Here is a 20553-nt window from a genome sequence, read left to right as displayed (position 1 = left end):
CAATTATTTTCCGTGTGTGACCATTTTACTTCTATTGAAATGTAAAGTGTAATTTTTCACCCTTCTTAAGTAGCTCTGGGTGGGGGGGTCGCCGACCCTGTAAACTGTTCTTAATTGATACATTTAATTGATACAATAGTTACTAATACTCCAGAGATGCTGCTGAGAAATGGATCAACTCAATGTTGTAAAAATGTAACAGAATCTGCACCTGAATTACTGAGCTGCCAGACTCAAACACCAGAGACGGGGACATTACACTTTAAACTTAGATTTTGGAGAAACAGTAAAAAAATAAAAAATAGAAAGTAATTGAAAACAGTCTTAATTTCTGCAGAACAATCTAAAATCAAGTCAACTGAAAAAGTGTTTGGAAGGTGAACAACCCCTTTAAAGGAGAGGTTTTAAGTTAAAGGTTATAAAACAGACAATTCTAAGCAACTTTTCAACTGGTCTTCCTTTTTTATTTTTTATAGTTTTTTTTTTAATTATACGCCTTCTCTTTCCAGCTTTCAAATGGGGGTCACTAACCCCATTTAAAACAAATGCTCTGTTAGGTTTTCTTTATATTCAGACCCTCCCTTACTCATATTCCAGTCTCCTATTCAAATCAATGCAGAGTTGCTAGGACAGTTTGGACCCTAGCAACCAGACTGCTGAAATTGCAAACCAGAGAGCTGCTGAATAAAAAGCTAAATAACTCAAAAATAATAAAAAATGAAGACCAATTGCAAATTATCTCAGAATATCACCACCCCTTTAATATATAATGCACCCCCCCTCCAATAGTGTAGCATTAATGCTGCAATAATAAAAGTAAAATTGACTCGTGCTAATACAGGTATGGGACCTGTTATCCAGAATACTTGGGACCTGGCATTATCCAGATAACTGATCTTTCTGTAATTTGGATCTTCATACCTTAAGTCTACTAGAAAATCGTGTAAACATTAAATAAAGCCAATAGGCTGGTTTTGCTTCCAATTAGGATTAATTATCTCTTAGTTGGGATCAAGAACAAGTTACTGTTTTATTATTACAGAGAAAAGGGAAATCATTTTTAAACATTTTGATAAATTGGAGTCTGTGGGAGACAGCCTCTCTGTAATTCGGTACTCTCTGGATAATGGATTCCATACCTGTACCATGAAGAATAAGTTGATTTAACTAATTTTCCTGATTTAAGATTTTCTCGCATTTTACACTGGTCCTGTGCAAAAGGTGCAGAAAAGGTAGGAAACAAACTCACCAGGAATAAAAAAACCTTCAGCACTGTACTGGTATTATGTTTATTTCCCCTTTCTTGAAAGGCATGCAGCTCTTCATTGAAGCTATTTATTTTATCCGCCATTACAGCCTTTAATGAGAACTCCATTGCTTCATTGATTCCATTTTCATCCCTTTCAGCTACTGATACTGTCACGGGAAAACATTTTTTTTCCACAACACATCAGTTAATAGTGTTGCTCCAGCAGAATTCTGCACTGAAATCCATTTCTCAAAAGAGCAAACAGGTTTTTTTATATTTAATTTTGAAATATGACATGGGACGAGACATATTGTCAGTTTCCCAGCTGCCCCCAGTCATGTGACTTGTGCTCTGATAAACTTCAGTCACTCTTTACTGCTGTACTGTGAGTTGGAGTGATATCACCCCTTCCACTGCAGCAGCCGAACAACAGAACAATGGGAAGATAACAGCAGCTAGATTCCTGCAGCAGGTCGGGTACCCGCAAAAACCTGCGGTACCCTGTGGGTTGCGGGTAGAAGCTCTGGGTGCAGGCATAGACGTGGGTCAGCGGTTCTGCGTGTTGGCCCGCATGTCTTCTCAATAGCGATTTTTACTCCTTTTTTCTGATCATGTCTACTTCCGATGATGTCACTTCCAGTTTACAATTACAGCATTTCCTGTTTTACTCCTTTTTTTCTGATCACGCCTGCTTTCGATGATGTCACTTCCAGTTTACAATGACAGCACTTCCTGATTCTTGATGGTCAGCAGGTCGCAGGTCTGGGTTGCGGATAAGGTACTTGCGGGTCGGGTAGCGGGTCCAAGATGGAAAGAATGCGGGTTGCGTGTCCAGGTTCCGGATTGCAGGTTGCGGGTACGGGTTGGGTACAGGTTCCAAAAAATGGACCCACGCAGGACTCTAACAGCAGCTCTCTAACACCAGATAACAGCTGCCTGGTAGATCTAAGAACAACACTCAATAGTAAAATCTAGGTCCCACTGAGACACATTCAGTTACATTGAGTAGGAGAAACAACAGCCTGCCAGAAAGCAGTTCCATCCTAAAGTGCTGGCTCTTTCTGAAAGCACATGACCAGGCAAAAACACCACAACTAAAAAAATACACTTTTTGGATGAGGAATGGAATTTTATATTGTAGAGTGAATTATTATTTGCAGTGTAAAATGTAATTTAGAATAAAAACTACATCATAAAAATCATGACAGAATCCCTTTAACTGTTCCTTGCCCCCTGCCCAGGGGATTATGCTCTGCACTTGTCCTTTAAATGACTCTCAAGCTCAAACAAGAGAAGCGAGTATCCCCTCATTCATTACATAGTTAAAGACGTTGATACTGCCCCATGTGGCTGTTATGGGAAGCGGAAGAATGTTCAGCACCTTGGACAGCAGACAAGGAAAAAGGGTCCCACTAATAATGGTAGGGCTCACCAGGAGAGCACGGCCCTCAGAGGCCCAGACGTATAAAGGAGAGGTTTCCAGAGATTGACTATAGGCAAATATCCTGTACCTTCCTCCCGCAGATCATGCAAATACCCCAAACAAATGAGCCTTTTAATCTAGTGCCTTTCGAATGTATTAACATAAACTAGGAGGAGATTAGCAAGTGCTAGAATGATGATGTGCTGGTGGTGGGGGTCCCTCTGGCTCCATTAGTAAAAGATTTCATTTGGCTGGGTTGGGCACAGGGTGGGCACCGATCTGGGAAATTCCTGTCCCATCACTACTGGCTGCTGCTGAGCTTCATTTTCCCCAGAAGCAATAGCATATGTCTCCAATGTGACCCGTGGCCAGATTTGATTTATTATAAGCACATCTGTATTATTATAAGCACATCTGTATTATTATTAGCACATCTGTATTATTATTAGCACATCTGTATAATTATTAGCACATCTGTATGCTGATGCTTGTGGGTAGGCTTCAGTTCACAAGCAAGATGTCCTACATGGGCACTGAGCTCCTAATATTATTGCCTTCTCACTGAACCATGAATAGTGCTACTGCTCTCTCATAGGCACTTAGTCTAATGATTCCTCTTTGCCTGCTCTCTCTTCATAATTACAGCCAATTTCTGGTGAATTAATGAATGTGGAATAATAAATACATCTCAGAGTTAAATCAAGCCCCTGTTCTGGCCTCAGATTAGGACTGCGGCAGTGACAATCTCAGCATGTCGGCAATCAGGGGAACCATCCAACGGAACATGACGTACTGCCTTCCATTGCTCCTGCTGGCTGTTCCCTCTCTCTGACTGGGCTTTGATCAACGACTAGTTAATTAATCCAGTGCACTGAGGCTCAGCCACCAGCAGGATCGGCCTCGTTCCCTACAAACACACAAGCCAGAGAACTTCATAGGCAGTTTGTCTTCCTAGAAAAGGTCACTTGAGCTTGGAGGGGGGGGGCTGGCAGTAGAAATCAGAGATAAATTTTGATGGAAATGTAATGGGTCAGTAGCTCAATATCACATACTGTAATTAAACAGAAGTCAGAGAGGGAGAGCCTGGCAGATTACTCTGCATTAAGAATTGACTTGTCTTTCAGATCGACATGTCAGGTCTTTTTATAGCCCTGCTTGCAAACCTAATGGGCTGTTCCTGCTGAATTGTGCTTAGTACAGGGAATACCTATGCTGACATAGTTTTATGGGATCTCTCTGTACAGACTATGAGCAAACTTAGGGACAGTTCCTGCTGAATTGTTCTTAGTACAGGGAATACCTATGCTGCCATAGTTTTATGTGATCTCTCTGTACAGACTATGAGCAAACTTAGGGACTGTTCCTGCTGAATTGTGCTTAGTACAGGGAATACCTATGCTGCCATAGTTTTATGGGATCTCTGTGTACAGACTATGAGCAAACTTAGGGACTGTTCCTGCTGAATTGTGCTTAGTACATGGGATACCTATGCTGCCATAGTTTTATGGGATCTCTTTGTGAAGGCCTCTGCTGTCTGTTCCTGTTGTTGGCCCCTTAATAGAACATTGCCTGCACTAGGCAACACCCTATCCAAGTAGGGTTGCCACCTTTTCTGGAAAAAAATATCGGCCCTCCTATATATTTATCTTTATTCCCCATTAATAACATTGGGATCACTGACCTTCCTATATATTTATCTTTATTCCCTATTAATAACATTGGGATCACTGACCTTCCTATATATTTATCTTTATTCTCTATTAATAACATTGGGATCACTGACCTTCCTATATATTTATCTTTATTCCCTATTAATAACATTGGGATCACTGGCCTTCCTATATATTTATCTTTATTCCCTATTAATAACATTGGGATCACTGGCCTTCCTATATATTTATCTTTATTCCCTATTAATAACATTGGGATCACTGACCTTCCTATATATTTATCTTTATTCCCTATTAATAACATTGGGATCACTGAGCTTCCTATATATTTATCTTTATTCCCTATTAATAACATTGGGATCATATCACTGACCTTCCTATATATTTATCTTTATTCCCTATTAATAACATTGGGATCACTGACCTTCCTATATATTTATCTTTATTCCCTATTAATAACATTGGGATCCCTGACCGTCCTATATATTAATCTTTATTCCCTATTAATAACATTGGGATCACTGACCTTCCAATATATTTATCTTTATTCCCTATTAATAACATTGGGATCACTGACCTTCCAATATATTTATCTTTATTCCCTATTAATAACATTGGGATCACTGAGCTTCCTATATATTTATCTTTATTCCCTATTAATAACATTGGGATCATATCACTGACCTTCCTATATATTTATCTTTATTCCCTATTAATAACATTGGGATCACTGACCTTCCTATATATTTATCTTTATTCCCTATTAATAACATTGGGATCACTGACCTTCCTATATATTTATCTTTATTCCCTATTAATAACATTGGGATCACTGACCTTCCTATATATTTATCTTTATTCCCTATTAATAACATTGGGATCACTGACCTTCCTATATATTTATCTTTATTCCCTATTAATAACATTGGGATCACTGACCTTCCTATATATTTATCTTTATTCCCTATTAATAACATTGGGATCACTGGCCTTCCTATATATTTATCTTTATTCCCTATTAATAACATTGGGATCATATCACTGACCTTCCTATATATTTATCTTTATTCCCTATTAATAACATTGGGATCACTGACCTTCCAATATATTTATCTTTATTCCCTATTAATAACATTGGGATCACTGAGCTTCCTATATATTTATCTTTATTCCCTATTAATAACATTGGGATCATATCACTGGCCTTCCTATATATTTATCTTTTTTTCCCTATTAATAACATTGGGATCACTGGCCTTCCTATATATTTATCTTTATTCCCTATTAATAACGTTGGGATCACTGGCCTTCCTATATATTTATCTTTATTCCCTATTAATAACGTTGGGATCACTGACCTTCCTATATATTTATCTTTATTTCCTATTAATAACATTGGGATCACTGACCTTCCTATATATTTATCTTTATTCCCTATTAATAACATTGGGATCACTGATCTTCCTATATATTTATCTTTTTTCCCTATTAATAACATTGGGATCAACCATCATTTACTGGCCAGGCCTGTAATATACCGGGCCAGGTAGCAAACCTATATCGAATAGGAGCGGTAAGTGCAGGCACGTCCCCCTACGTGTCCCCTGATTTGCACATCATACATCAGTGGCTGTACTTAAGGAAAACCTATAACAAATGTAGTTAGTGTTCTCACTGCAGCCAGGGACAATGTGAATTTAAAGGGCAACTACAACCTTAATATTTCCAGTAGAATTACACTTGAACGAGAAAAGTTCACTGAAGTAATGGGAAAATCTAGGCAGTTTCCCTGCAATGGAAAGTCCCCCACATTCATGTTATTATATCATATTCCCTACACTGCTTACTAGATGCTTCTTCCATTGGTCGCAAATGGAGCCCTATGGAAGCGATACAAAACCCAGTGACTGCTTAGACAAGGCTGAAAGTGCAAGCTGAGCATGAAGAGTTAAATCCAACGGAAACAAACCTTAATTATAGCTCTTATATCTCCCTCCAATAAACCCATAATAAAATCAAGGTCTTGTAGCCCTTTAATGTAAATCTTGGAATTACGGGTAGCAAGGGACTTTCAAGTATGACCTGTATGACTTTGAGCTGACATATTTCTAGGTGCAAATAGTCATATCTCCAACCTACAGACTGTTCCAATCTCATGAGTCCTGAGTAGCACTCCCACAGCCAATTACATTATGTCTCAGGGCTGCTGTATGCCTCGCTCTTGTACACCAGCACGTACTGATCACATGGGAGCAAACTCAGTACAAGGCTACATTGAACTGTAACATTCTGCAGAGTTGTCAGCTAAGATAAATACATATACTCATAATTACCCATAAGGCTGTGATGCATAAGGGTAACCTTGATGGTTGATCAGAGGGAGCTCCATTACCGATGGAAAACTCTACAGGAGCAGCCAAAATAGCAGGATGTGATGCATCTGGCGCACACAGCATGCCATTCATTTCAAAGGAGAAAAGGTGTGGCTGAAATATCCTGTGCAAAACAGTGCATGCTGCCTGCATCTCTCAAACTGTTGGATTAAAGGGGTTGTTCACCTTTAAATTAACTATTAGTATGATGTAGAGAGGGATATTCTGAGACAATTTGCAGTTGGTTTTCATTTATTATTATTTGTGGTTTTTGAGTTATTTAGCTTTTTATTCAGCAGCTCTCCGGTTTACAATTCCAGCCATCTGATTGCTAGGGTCCTAATTCCCCTAGCAACCATGCGCTGATTTGAATAAGAGACTGGAATATGAATAGGAGAGGCCTGAATAGAAAGATGAGCAATAAAAAGTAGCAATAGCAATACATTTGTAGCCTTACAGAGCATTTGTTTTTAGATGGGGTCAGTGACCCCGCTCCCCCTTGAAACTGGAAGGCAAATAATTAAAAAAACTATAATTAAGTAAAAATGAAGGCCAATTGAAAAGCCGTTCAGAATTAGCCATACTGTAACATACTACAAATTAACTTGAAGGGGAACCGTTTAACTAACAAAACTGCCAGAGGGACTGTGGGACTTGTAGTTTAACAACAGCAGGTTTAAAGGGAAACTATCATTTGTAGCTATAAAACCAAAGCACACAGTTCCCTTGCTATAAAGACCTGGTACTTATAACATTTTCAGGATGTTTAGCTGAATAGTAAATGCTATCTGCTGATTGGTTGCTATGGGTTACTAGACCTAGTGAGCTTTTAATTCTCTCATCAGGAGCCAAAGTTTCACCCAACAATCACTACTCCTATCCCTTGTTGAAGGGGTGAGTAATTACAATGGTCTTGCTTTTACCTGCCCTCCCCTCAATCCTGGATAGCTTGTTAAATTGCTTTATTGTAGGTAACAAAGAAGGGAACCCCAGACTTTTTTACATTGCTGCAAGGCCCCGTCTCACTTGCGTTCCTAGTGAGTTTCCTAAGTGAATGTAAAATTGATGAGGGGGCTATTCTAAGCGTTTTTGCAATGTACATTCGTTATTTATTTGTTTTAATTCCAAGATATTAAGAGATACATGTACTGTTAATATGAATGAATTTTGTTACAACAGCGCCACCTGCTGGTCAGTTTCCCACCAGTCTGACCACCAAGTAGTCAAGGAAGTTGTCAGGAGAAAGAAAGAGGCTGCTCTGATGTTCTTCTGCTTAGGAATAAAATTAGAAACCTTTCTCACATCTTTCCTAAGCAGAACATCAGAACTTATCCTTTGACTTAATGCCCAAATACCTTTCACTGTGTGTAACTTTCACAGCTACAATCACATGACTAAGGGAGCACAAAGACCCAGAGGTATAAAGAAATACACAGAAACATTGCTATAAGTTCTGCAAAGTATCTCAAAACAGTATCCCCAACATGACTTTATTATACCATGTCAAAAAAAACCTTGCTTTATGGCAAAAAAAATTGTTGTTTTTGTTGTTTTTTTTTTTTAAAGGACCAGTAACATCAATTTTTTAAAAAAATAATTTGCTTGTATATAACGGGAAAAAACAGCAAGACATATTTAACTTTAAAATCACAAAGTCTTTTTTAAGAAATAATTTACCGAGCTCCTATAGAAGACAGGGAGGAGAAATCGAGCAACGCATGATGGATCGTCACCTTGTTGCCTTTTCTGAAGAAAAGCACAAGCGGAGTTTCGGTAAGTAATTTCTTAATAAAGACTTTGTGATTTTAAAGTTGAATATGTCTTGGTGTTTTTTGTCGTTATATACAAACAAATTTTTTAAAAACATTTTTTGATGTTTTTGATGGATCAACTGGCAGTTTGGCAGATATAAAAAAAAAAAAGGTTGAACTTGATGGACGTGTGTCTTTTTTCAACCTTACTTACTAGGTAAGGTCAAAGCTTATGTTACTGGTCCTTTAAACAATTAATTATTATGAACACATGCATTCTTAAAGGAACAGTAACATTAAAAATGAAAGTGTTTTAAAGTAATAAAAATAGAATGCAGTGTATGGTTAAAGTGCTTTAAAACACTTAAATTTTTTGGTTTTACTTAGGGATGCACCAAATCCACTATTTGGGATTCGGCTCAATCCCCGAATCCTTGGTGAAAGATTCGGCCGAATACCGAACGGAATCCGAATCCTAATTTGCATATGCAGATTAGGGGCAGGAAAGGAAAACTCTTCTTTTGTGACGAAAAATCGTATGATTTCCGTACCCGCACCTAATTTACATATGCAAAGTAAGATTCGGATTCGATTCGGCCAGGCACAAGGATTCGGCCGAATCCGAATCCTGCTGAAAAAGGCCGAATCCTGAACCGAATCCTGGATTCGATGCATCCCTAATTTTACTGTTCCTTTAAACAAAAACAGCAGCTTCTTTTCCCAGGGAGCCAGGACTGTGTGTTACAAGACAAGCAGTATATTATAATGAGTTGTACAATAGCTACAGGGACAATTGGGATAAGGTTACACAGGGGAGTGATTAGTAATATATCAGTGTTTGGGGGGTAGTTGATCAATAAGCAATATCCCTTACAGTAATCAATAGCCAATGACCTTGCAGACAGAATATTATCAGAACCAGGAAATATCTCAGGTCAATTAAGAACTGACTGCCCTTACAAAGCCCACCCATATCTGAACTGGGGGGAAATTCCAGTTTCCCATAAGTTGCCCAATGACTGCCGAGACCAGTATAGTTACAATTACAGGAGCCTTGGCTCAAACAGTTGGTTCACCTTTAAGTTAACATTTAGTATATTATAGAATGGCTAATTCTAAGCAACCTTACAATTGTGCTTCACGTTTTTCTTTTTTATAGTTTTTGAATTATTTGCCTTCTTCTTCAGCTTTCAAATGGGGGTTCAGTGACCCCATCTAAAAAAAAACAAATACTCTGTAAGGCTAAAAATGTATTGTTATTGCTACTTTTTATTACTCATATTTCTATTCAGGCCTCTCCTATTCATATTCCAGTCTCTTATTCAAATCAGTGCATGGTTGCTAGGGGAATTTGGAAATTGCAAACTGAAGAACTGCTGAATAAAAAGCTAAATAACATGAAAACTAGAAATAATAATAAATGAAAACCAATTGCATTAATTAATTTAAAGGTGAACAGCCCCTTTAAAATGAATGACGTCCCTTGCCGCAGTACCTTTTCCAAACAGCAGATGGCAGTACACTTTTTTTATTTGGTCATCTGCTACACTCAATAGGCCATCTACTGGGTTATATATTTCTGGGACAGCACTGGCTTTATTCCTGGTGTAACTGCACAGATCCTATCTGATCCCCATTGTAAGCAGCAGCCCTGTCCTGCTTTATGGCAGCTGAGATTCTAGCTATCTGTATAACAGAACATTCTGTCCCAGTGGCTGCACAGATCCTATCTGATCCCCATTGTAAGCAGCAGTCCTGCCCTGCTTTATGGCAACTGAGATTCTAGCTATCTGTATAACAGAACATTCTGTCCCAGTGGCTGCACAGATCCTATCTGATCCCCATTGTAAGCAGCAGTCCTGCCCTGCTTTATGGCAACTGAGATTCTAGCTATCTGTATAACAGAACATTCTGTCCCAGTGGCTGCACAGATCCTATCTGATCCCCATTGTAAGCAGCAGTCCTGTCCTGCTTTATGGCAGCTGAGATTCTAGCTATCTGTATAACAGAGCATTCTGTCCCAGTGGCTGCACAGATCCTATCTGATCCCCATTGTAAGCAGCAGTCCTGTCCTGCTTTATGGCAGCTGAGATTCTAGCTATCTGTATAACAGAACATTCTGTCCCAGTGGCTGCACAGATCCTATCTGATCCCCATTGTAAGCAGCAGTCCTGTCCTGCTTCAGTGTCGGACTGGCCCGGCGGGACACCGGGAAAATACCCGGTGGGCCCCGACCCTCATGGGCCCCCGCCGGGCCAGAACCCCTCTCTAAATATTTATATTTAAAAAAAAAAAAAAAATTATCGGCGCTGAGCAGCGCCGCCTGCGCATGCGCGCCAAGCGGCGCTGTTGCGCATGCGCACCGAGCGGCTTCCTTGCTCGTCCCCGGCGCGTCACAGTGGGAGGACGGGTGGCCGGAGGGGGGCCCTCGGCAACAGTCCCGGTGGGCCCCGGTCCCCCCAGTCCGACCCTGTCCTGCTTTATGGCAGCTGAGATTCTAGCTATCTGTATAACAGAACATTCTGTCCCAGTGGCTGCACAGATCCTATCTGATCCCCATTGTAAGCAGCAGTCCTGCCCTGCTTTATGGCAGCTGAGATTCTAGCTATCTGTATAACAGAACATTCTGTCCCAGTGGCTGCACAGATCCTATCTGATCCCCATTGTAAGCAGCAGTCCTGTCCTGCTTTATGGCAGCTGAGATTCTAGCTATCTGTGTAACAGAACATTCTGTCCCAGTGTCTTATATACACCAGTTTTGGTATCTGAATGCTGAGTTTTGGGAGACCAGACAGAAGCTCTTTCCCACAGTTCTGCTGCCCACCCACGATAACAGCAGAATTCCTGAATACAAAATGAACACTATACAATAAGTCCTTTGTCCCTGCCATATAATACTTTACTAGCACAACATTTCACTACAAACCTCCCTCTCCTAAGAACCCGCCCCCCTCACACGGTGTCAATCACAGAGATAATTATACACTGATTGGCATTCCATCAGCTTACAGACTGGCACACGGTACTTAAATGATAATGATAGTGTTTTACTGCCACGAGCAATATTGCTATTGGGATCCTGATCTGAGAGTTCTCTATCATCAGGGCTGTTTAGTCATTGTGGGACCCAAGGAAAATACTTTTCGGGACCCTAATGATTTATATGAATGCGAGGAACATTCTCGTCCTACTCCCTGCATCTTGCCCTACTGTTGCCATTCCAGTGGTCACCTCCTTGTCCTACTACTATATATCTACTATTCCTTCCTCTTCCTGCTACAATGGCTTTTTCCCACTGAGTGCAGTGCCCCAGACCACTTGTCCATATTACTCCTACAGAGTGGTTCTCCAGGCCTACAAAATAATTGGGAGAAGAGGAGGACCCAGGAGAAGACTTGATTTGGCACCCAGTTCGAAGAAGGTGCCTCCAGATGCAAGAACCAAGCCAAATATTTTGCTATGCTGAAGTTGCCTTTCATTTTTGCCCATCCATAGTTATTATGCAGACTGTAAACCTTAAAGGGTAAGTTCGCCCTAAAATGCACTTCTAATATGTTGTATACACAGGTATGCTGAGTTTCTAATTATTTTATTTTTTTCCATGCAGTTGTCACGCTTGCTATCTGGTTGCTGGGGCTTAATTACTGTAGCAACCAGGCAGAACAAAACATCAGTACTAATGGCCCAACCAGAAAGATAAACTATAATAAAATGCAGTCACAGTTCCTCCCAACTTTCTCTGACCTCCAGAATGTAATCGCCCAGGTATATTGCATTGAATTCCTGGTGGGTAAAGGGCGACATTGGGTTACTGCACCGGTGCAGTCTGCAGTCATGTCTCATTATAAGCTGCTTATACCCTGCATGACAGGGAATGTGTGCCCTATAAAGGGGTTGTTCACCTCTGAGTTACGTTTAGTATGATGTAGAGAGGGATATTCTGAGACAATTTGCAATTGGTTTAATTTTTTATTATTTGTGGTTTTTGAGCTTTTAATTCAGCAGCTCTCCAGTTTGCAATTTCAGCCATCTGGTTGTTAGGGTCCAAATTCCCCTAGCAACTATCCACTGAATAAGAGACTGGAATATGAATAGGAAAGGCCTGAATAGAAAGATGAGTAATAAAAAGTATCAATAACAATACATTTGTAGCCTTACAATTTTACAAACTATAAAAAATAAATAATGAAGACCACTTGAAACATACTAATAGTTAACTTAAAGGCATTCACACCCCTTCATTATTTTGTACCAGCACATAAAACAAAAGCAGGAGCAATTTGTACTGTAGTGTTAGTTTCCCTTGAAAAGAGACGCTGGCTGAAGGAGCGAGGCCTTTCATGCTCATACAAAGGGAACACAATAGAGTTCAGGTATCTAAAGGGACCTCTCACACTTACTCATTATTGATGCAAGGCCTGTAAGGTTGTGGAGTGCATGCTCTTGAGACGGCCTTTGTTACAGCTCATCAGTGGAGTGTAATTAGATAACTGCTAATATATTCACCCATAAGAGATCTGTCCTTCAAGAACTCTCCAATGTAGTCGCTGTTATTTATACAAATGCCTCTGTCTCTCTGCCAGTCTCCACAATGGAACCACCAGTCCTGGCTTTGCCTGAAGCATTGCCTGAGTTAATATAAAGCTAATGGATACCGAGTGTGAGCTCCTACGCACCATGGCTCATGTTCTGTTATGTGAACTGTCACATGCCCCTGCACTGGTTTAAAATATATTCTAATATCATGAAATCTCTTCTTCTTATCTGTCTCCAAAGGGGCGGAGTTAGCGTATATTGGGGCTGAATGGGTTTGAAGCATACCCATGCCCTGACTCCGCCCCTTCAGACTAAATGGCTGATATAGACTGGATCACCATTATGTTAAATAGAGTTGTACATGGGATACAGCAGCAATGGATGTGGCTTGACCAATACCATGGCCATTTATAGGCCCTTCTGACCATTCAAGAACTGAGACTTGGAATGTGCCTTGCAGTTTGAATGGAACAGTCGAATTCAGCTGGGCTGCAGGTCATGGCACCATTAGTAATACAGGTATGGGATCTGTTATCTGGAAATCCATTTTCCAGAAAGCTCCAAATTACGGAAGGGCCATCTCCCATAGACTCATTTTACATGATTTCTGTACATAATAAAACAGTCGCTTGTACTTGATCCCAACTAAGATCTAATTAATCCTTATTGGAAGCAAAACCTGCCTATTGGATTTATTTAATGGTTAATGGTTCTAGTAGACTTAAGGTAGGAAGATCCAAATTACAGAAACATCCATTATCCAGAAAACACACAGGTCCCAAGCATTCTGGATAACAGGTCCCATACCTGCAGTGAACCAACCATAAGTCTATTACATGTTTAAAAATGAAAACACAGTCTTCATTGGTTGCTACTAGCAACTGCCCATGTGCAATTGAATACCGGTGCTAGTCCTATCATCAAGGTGATGAAGGAGAAAGCCTGCCAACTCCCAGCATCCTCAGTTAGCCAGCTATTGGCCGGTGGGCTTTGTAGTTCAGTAGACCTTGATTTTAAAACCAAGAGAAGTGAAAATATTGAGCTGGAAATGTTTCTCTATAATGTCACATTTTAAAGGGGTGGTTCACCTTTACGTTTGACTTTTCGTATATTATAGAATGGCTCATTCTAAGCAACTTTTCAATTGGCCTTCATTTTTCTTTGTTATTGTTTTTGAATTCTTCTTCTTCTGACTCTTTCCAGCTTTCAAATGGGAGTAGCTGACACCATCTAAAAAAATGCTCTGTAAGGCTATTAATCTTTCTTTCTTTCTTTCTTTCTTTCTTTCTTTTTTTCTTTCTTTCTTTCTTTCTTTCTTTCTTTCTTTCTTTCTTTCTTTCTTTCTTTCTTTCTTTCTCTCCCTCTTTCTCTCCCTCTATTAGTAGAAACTTTAATTACAGCACCTTATATTTGTGAGGTGCTTTTAAAAGGAATGGTTCGCCTTTAGATTTGACTTTTATTATATTATAAAATGGCTCCTTCTAAGCAACTTTTCAATTGCCCTTAATTTTTTTCTTTATTATTGTTTTTGAATTCTTCTTCTTCTGACTCTTTCCAGCTTTCAAATGGAAATGTATCCGATATTAAAAACAAATGCTCTGTAAGGCTACAAATGCATTGTTATTGCTACTTTGTATTACTCATCTTTCTATTCAGGCCTCTCCTATTCATATTCCAGTCTCTTATTCAAATAAATGCATGGTTGCTGGGGTAATTCGGACCTTAGCAACCAGATGACTGAAATTGCAACCTGGAGAGTAGCTGAATAAAGTCAAATACCACAAATAATAAAAAATGAAAACCAATTGCAAATTGTCTCCGAATATCACTCTCTACGTCATACTAACAGTTAATTTAAAGGTGAACAGTCCCTTTAACAGGGAAATGCAGTTGTGACAATTCCACTTGCATTTTAGGCTGTTTATACATCTGCCCTTTATGGTCCCTGAACATCAGTGGGTGCCTTAGGGGGCAGAACATAGATAGAAATAGAAAGGGCACACGGATATAGTCAGTATAAACACATCACAGCCTTAGATCTCGCTTCATTAACTCCAGGGGGGGTTAATAATGCTCAGTTCTCTCCGTCTGTTGGCTCAGGGAGAGTGGGCTCCCCATTCCCCCATTTCTAAGCAGTCAGAAAGGTAACTAAATACTTTAAGACAATTGGAGTTAGACTTGTAGTCATTATTATAGTCAGGTATTATTATAGTCAGGTTACTATTATAGTCAGGTTACTATTATAATCAGGTTATTATAGGAATAGTCAGGTTATTATTATGGTCAGGTTATTATTATAGTCAGGTTTATTATTATAATCAGGTTATTATAGAAATAGTCAGGTTATTATTATAGTCAGGGTTATTATTATAATCAGGTTATTATTATAGTCAGGTTATTATAGGAATAGTCAGGTTATTATGATTAGGGATGTACCGAATCCACTATTTTGGATTTGGCTGAACCCCCGAATCCCTCGTGATAGATTCGGCCGAATACCGAACCGAATCCTAATTTGCAAATGAAAATTAGGGCTGGGAAGGGGAAAACATTTTTTACTTCCTTGTTTTGTGACAAAAAGTCACCCGATTTCCCTCCCTTCCCCTAATATGCATATGCAAATTAGGATTCGGTTCGGCCTCCCAGAAGGATTCCTGGATCCTGGATTCGGTGCATCCCTAATTATGATAGTCAGGTTATTATAGGAATAGTCAGGTTATTATTATAGTCAGGTTTATTATTATAATCAGGTTATTATAGGAATAGTCAGGTTATTATAGGAATAGTCAGGTTATTATTATAGTCAGGTTTATTATTATAATCAGGTTATTATAGGAATAGTCAGGTTTATTATTATAGTCAGGGTTATTATTATAATCCGGTTATTATAGGAATAGTCAACATTATACGTTACCATTGCATACATGGTGATCAAGGAGACCCCCGCAGTCCATCACTCCCAGAGTCCACAGGTCAGTCCTTGGCCTGGAAGTAAAGTCAAGCAGATCAGTAGTATCTCTTTCCCCTTCAAAGGAGAGAATGAAAAGCCACGCAGCCCATCGTTCTCTCCTCAGGCTCACTTTAATCCTGTATCACTAGTGACTCAGTCTTATGATTACCCCCCCCCCCCTTTGCTTGTTCTGACTCTTGAAAGTCTTATAGTTCAGCTTGATGTTCCATGAAATTGTCTTTCCCTCCTCAGGATAATCCCATTTGTATCACTAGGATAGATCCTATATCCTGGAATGATTCCCTTCCGCTCTCTGTTCTTTTACCTTTTCTCCGAATCTGTGTCCGTTTCCCATCCCCCATTCCTTTCTCAAGGGCAGAAGGAAGCCCGGAGTAGGGAAGTGTGGGATGGATGAACTTTCCATGTCGATGCTTTCTGAATACATTACATTTCTGCTATTAAAGGGCCACAGGCAGTAGCATATATACTGTATATCTATATATAGATTGATTGCATGTTCAGCAATAAGCACATACAATTGCTACAGTAGTGAACAGACAGTGCAGGTGCCTTAAAGTGATTGACAAGGGGAGAATACATTTCTTTGTATTAATGGTTTCAAGAGAGCTGTGGAAATGTTCTCCCCAAAGCAGCAACGTGGTCTGACAACCTACCTCAAAATCCCATACAAGAATCCTGAAAGACATAACCACGAATCTGCCTTACACTTGCCATTCTATCCTACATGTTCTAACCATTCTACTCTGCAAATTGGACTACATTTATCCCATACATCTCTACTACTCTCGGATGATTCTATATTACACACTGGGATCATTCTATATTACACACTCAGACTGTTCTATTTTACAATCTCGGATACTTCTATATCACACATTGGTATCATTTTTTTATATCACACGTTGGGATCATTTTATATCACACGTTGGGATCATTTTATATCATACATTGGGATAATTTTATATTACACACTTGAACATCCTATCCCACTTATTTAAAGTCTTCAATCCAAAACATTTATCAATCTTTCCCATATATTCTCCCCATTCCATCCCATATTTTCTGACTGTACCATCCATCTAATTCTAACCATTCAATTCCAAACATCCTCATGATTCCATCACAGACTCCCCCATTCTCCCTATTAAAGGAGAACTAAAGCTTAACCAAAGAAGTAGGTAGAAATGTTGTACATGTTTTGTGCTTCTGTACCAGCCCAAGGTAACCACAGCCCTTTAGCAGTAAAGATCTGTGTCTCCAAAGATGCCCCAGTAGCTCCCCATCTTCTTTTCTGCTGATTCACTGATTCACATGCTCTGTGCTGCTGTCACTTACTGAGCTTAGGGACCCACTCACAATATACAGTACACATAGAATAGAAATGTCACAATATAAGGCTGATTAGTAATTAATACACATAATTACTACATGGCAGCACAGAAACCAGTGCAATTAGCATCAGAATTGAATAATCAGCAAACCTGTAGCATCAGCTTATATTACAGCCAGGGAAGGTCATTTTCTGCTGGATAATTAGTGACGAGCCCTAAGCTTAGCTTCTCAACAGCCAATCAGAGCCCACTGAGCATGTGAGTGTCACAGACACTTTCCAAGATGGTGACCCCCTGTGACAAGTTTGAAGTCCTGGATCATTGCTGCTATTGACAAGCTCAAACTTTAGCCTCGTGCAATAAGTTCACTATATAAGATAGGACATTTTTAGCCACATTCATTTTTAGGATTTAGTTCTCTTTAGTAGCTCCTTTAATAATGTAGTTTACCATTATAACTATGCCACATATTCACATAATTTTATCCAACATATTCTCACCATTCTATCCTAGATACTCCCATCATTCTTTCCCACATAGTCTCATTTTCTGGCAAGTGGTACATTCTGATACTGTGAGTCCAGGACCAATTCCTTGTTGCCCTACACTATAAGCAGTGAGCGTTGTGGTGCTTGTGAATGAATATGCAGTGACAGAGAGAGAATATTCTATATTTATTCTGTGTTCAGCGGCACCATATCTAGAGAAGCCTGCAGCAGATCATACCATGACTCATATAACATACTCTGACATTAAGTGACTGGTGCGGCTGATGAATGTGACAGTGTCTGGAGCCCAGTGGGACACTCACAGCTCCCAGCAAGGTCCTCTCTCACCCATTATGACTCCCCAATCACCCCCCACCAGCGCCCACCCAGAGACATAAACACAAGTAACAGTGATGTATTGTAAATAGAAACTCATCAGTATCATGCAGTTAAGGCTGATCAATGGAAACAAACATTATTCTCATTGCCAATATTCTACTTGGGGGAAATTCTATATCTTCAACACCTTCACCTTCAACTCCAGGGACACACAGTGCGTCTAATCAGTGGCAGAAATGTGGTTATAAGAGAAAATACATTTGTACATAGATTTATGCAGTGACACCCACATGTTGGTCCCCATCAGTACATCATAATCTATAGCAGTGATCCCTAATCTGTCCCTTCTCTCTCCCATTAGTAGATATCCTATAGCAGTGATCCCTAACCTGTCTCTTCTCTCTCCCATTAGTAGATATCCTATAGCAGAGATCCCTAACCTGTCTCTTCTCTCTCCCATTAGTAGATATCCTATAGCAGTGATCCCTAACCTGTCTCTTCTCTCTCCCATTAGTAGATATCCTATAACAGTGATCCCTAATCTGTCTCTTCTCTCTCCCATTAGTAGATATCCTATAGCAGTGATCCCTGATCTGTCCCTTCTCTCTCCCATTAGTAGATATCCTATAGCAGTGATCCCTAACCTGTCTCTTCTCTCTCCCATTAGTAGATATCCTATAGCAGAGATCCCTAATCTGTCCCTTCTCTCTCCCATTAGTAGATATCCTATAACAGTGATCCCTAATCTGTCCCTTCTCTCTCCCATTAGTAGATATCCTATAGCAGAGATCCCTAATCTGTCCCTTCTCTCTCCCATTAGTAGATATCCTATATCAGAGATCCCTAATCTGTCTCTTCTCTCTCCCATTAGAAGATATCCTATAGCAGAGATCCCTAATCTGTCCCTTCTCTTTCCCATTAGTAGATATCCTATAGCAGAGATCCCTAATCTGTCTCTTCTCTCTCCCATTAGTAGATATCCTATAGCAGTGATCCCTAACCTGTCTCTTCTCTCTCCCATTAGTAGATATCCTATAGCAGTGATCCCTAACCTGTCTCTTCTCTCTCCCATTAGTAGATATCCTATAGCAGTGATCCCTAACCTGTCTCTTCTCTCTCCCATTAGTAGATATCCTATAGCAGTGATCCCTGATCTGTCCCTTCTCTCTCATCAATACACAGTCTATAGCAGTGATTCCTTCTCCCAGTCATTATGAATGCCAATTCTGGGGTGAAATGGCCATTGTGACTTACTTCAGCAGTATATGGGCTACACTGCATACACTCAGGACTGGTGTGCGTTAACCAGAATTGTAACAAACAAGGGAAAGTTGTGCTCACCACTAATTTTTAAAACCATTAGGCAGGGGTGCAATGAGACTGTGACCACAAAATACATATAGTCAAATACAAGAGTCCTCTGCACTCAACCCATTATCAATATATTTAAGACAGAGACATTTTGTGCTACTGCTACTGAAAAATGCCTTACCCTTTAAACAACACAGGGATTGTTTGTCCATATATTGCAATATATTTAAGCTGAACAACGACGTCAAAGTCATCCCATATCTGGCCAATCCTACCCTCAATTTTCATCTGATTCATTAAGAATTCTATTGCTTAATTATACATTAAGGGGCAGATTTACTAAGGTTCGAGTGAATTTTTGAAGTACAAAAAGTTTGAATTTCGAAGTAATTTTTTGGATACTTCGACCATCAAATAGGATACTACGACTTCGATTCGAGATAAAAATCTTTCAAATATTCGACCATTTGATAATCGAAGTACTGTCTCTTCAAAAAAACTTCGACTTCAATACTTCGCCAAATTAAACCAGCCCAATTGCTATGTTAGCCTATGGGGACCTTCTACAAACTTTTTCTAAGTCTTTACACATCGAATAAAAATCCTTCGATCGTATGCTAAAATAGTTCGATCGAACGTTTTTTATTCGATCGTAGGTTTGGCAAATTCGGTGAAAAAACGTCGAATTCAATATTCGAATTCAAAGTTTTTCAATTCGATGGTCGAATTTCGAAGTTTTTTGTACTTCGAAATTCGACCCTTGATAAATCTGCCTCTAAGTGACTAAGTTTTACCTGCAACTTACTAGCTGCTTTCAAAGTAAAACAATATATTGATATCAGTGCATATAGTTCTATGTATTATACCCAGATAGTGTTACCTCTCCTACAGTACCATCACCTGGGCAATAATAATTGTTTCCATGGCAGGCAGCAATAAAATTTGGGACCTCCTCCAACACTCCAACCCCTCTTCCCAGTATGTCTCTGGCTTTCCCAGTAGATATGTATTGCCCCATCCACTCTCCAGCTAATGGGAGATATGGAATACACAGAAGTTTCATTTAAAATGGGTGTATATAAGGCCAACACCCCTACAAATGCTTTCCTTTA

The 20553-nt window shown here is 39.6% G+C and overlaps 1 protein-coding gene across 1 annotated transcript in view; it reads right to left on the bottom strand.

The window, feature by feature from the left end:
* efr3b.L (EFR3 homolog B L homeolog) overlaps window positions 1-16317 on the bottom strand; it is a 101512-nt gene extending 85195 nt beyond the window's left edge. Inside the window, exon 1 of the mRNA XM_018264120.2 lies at window positions 15916-16317. Coding sequence (XP_018119609.2) covers window positions 15916-15955 — 40 coding nt within the window. The 5' untranslated portion in view covers window positions 15956-16317. The remainder of the gene's footprint in view (window positions 1-15915) is intronic.
* Window positions 16318-20553: the final 4236 nt, after the last annotated feature.

This window comes from Xenopus laevis, chromosome 5L (assembly GCF_017654675.1).
Source record: "Xenopus laevis strain J_2021 chromosome 5L, Xenopus_laevis_v10.1, whole genome shotgun sequence".
Lineage (NCBI taxonomy): Eukaryota > Metazoa > Chordata > Amphibia > Anura > Pipidae > Xenopus > Xenopus laevis.
The sequence above is the reverse complement of the archived record's forward strand: the minus strand, read 5'-3'. Positions and strand labels throughout refer to the sequence as shown.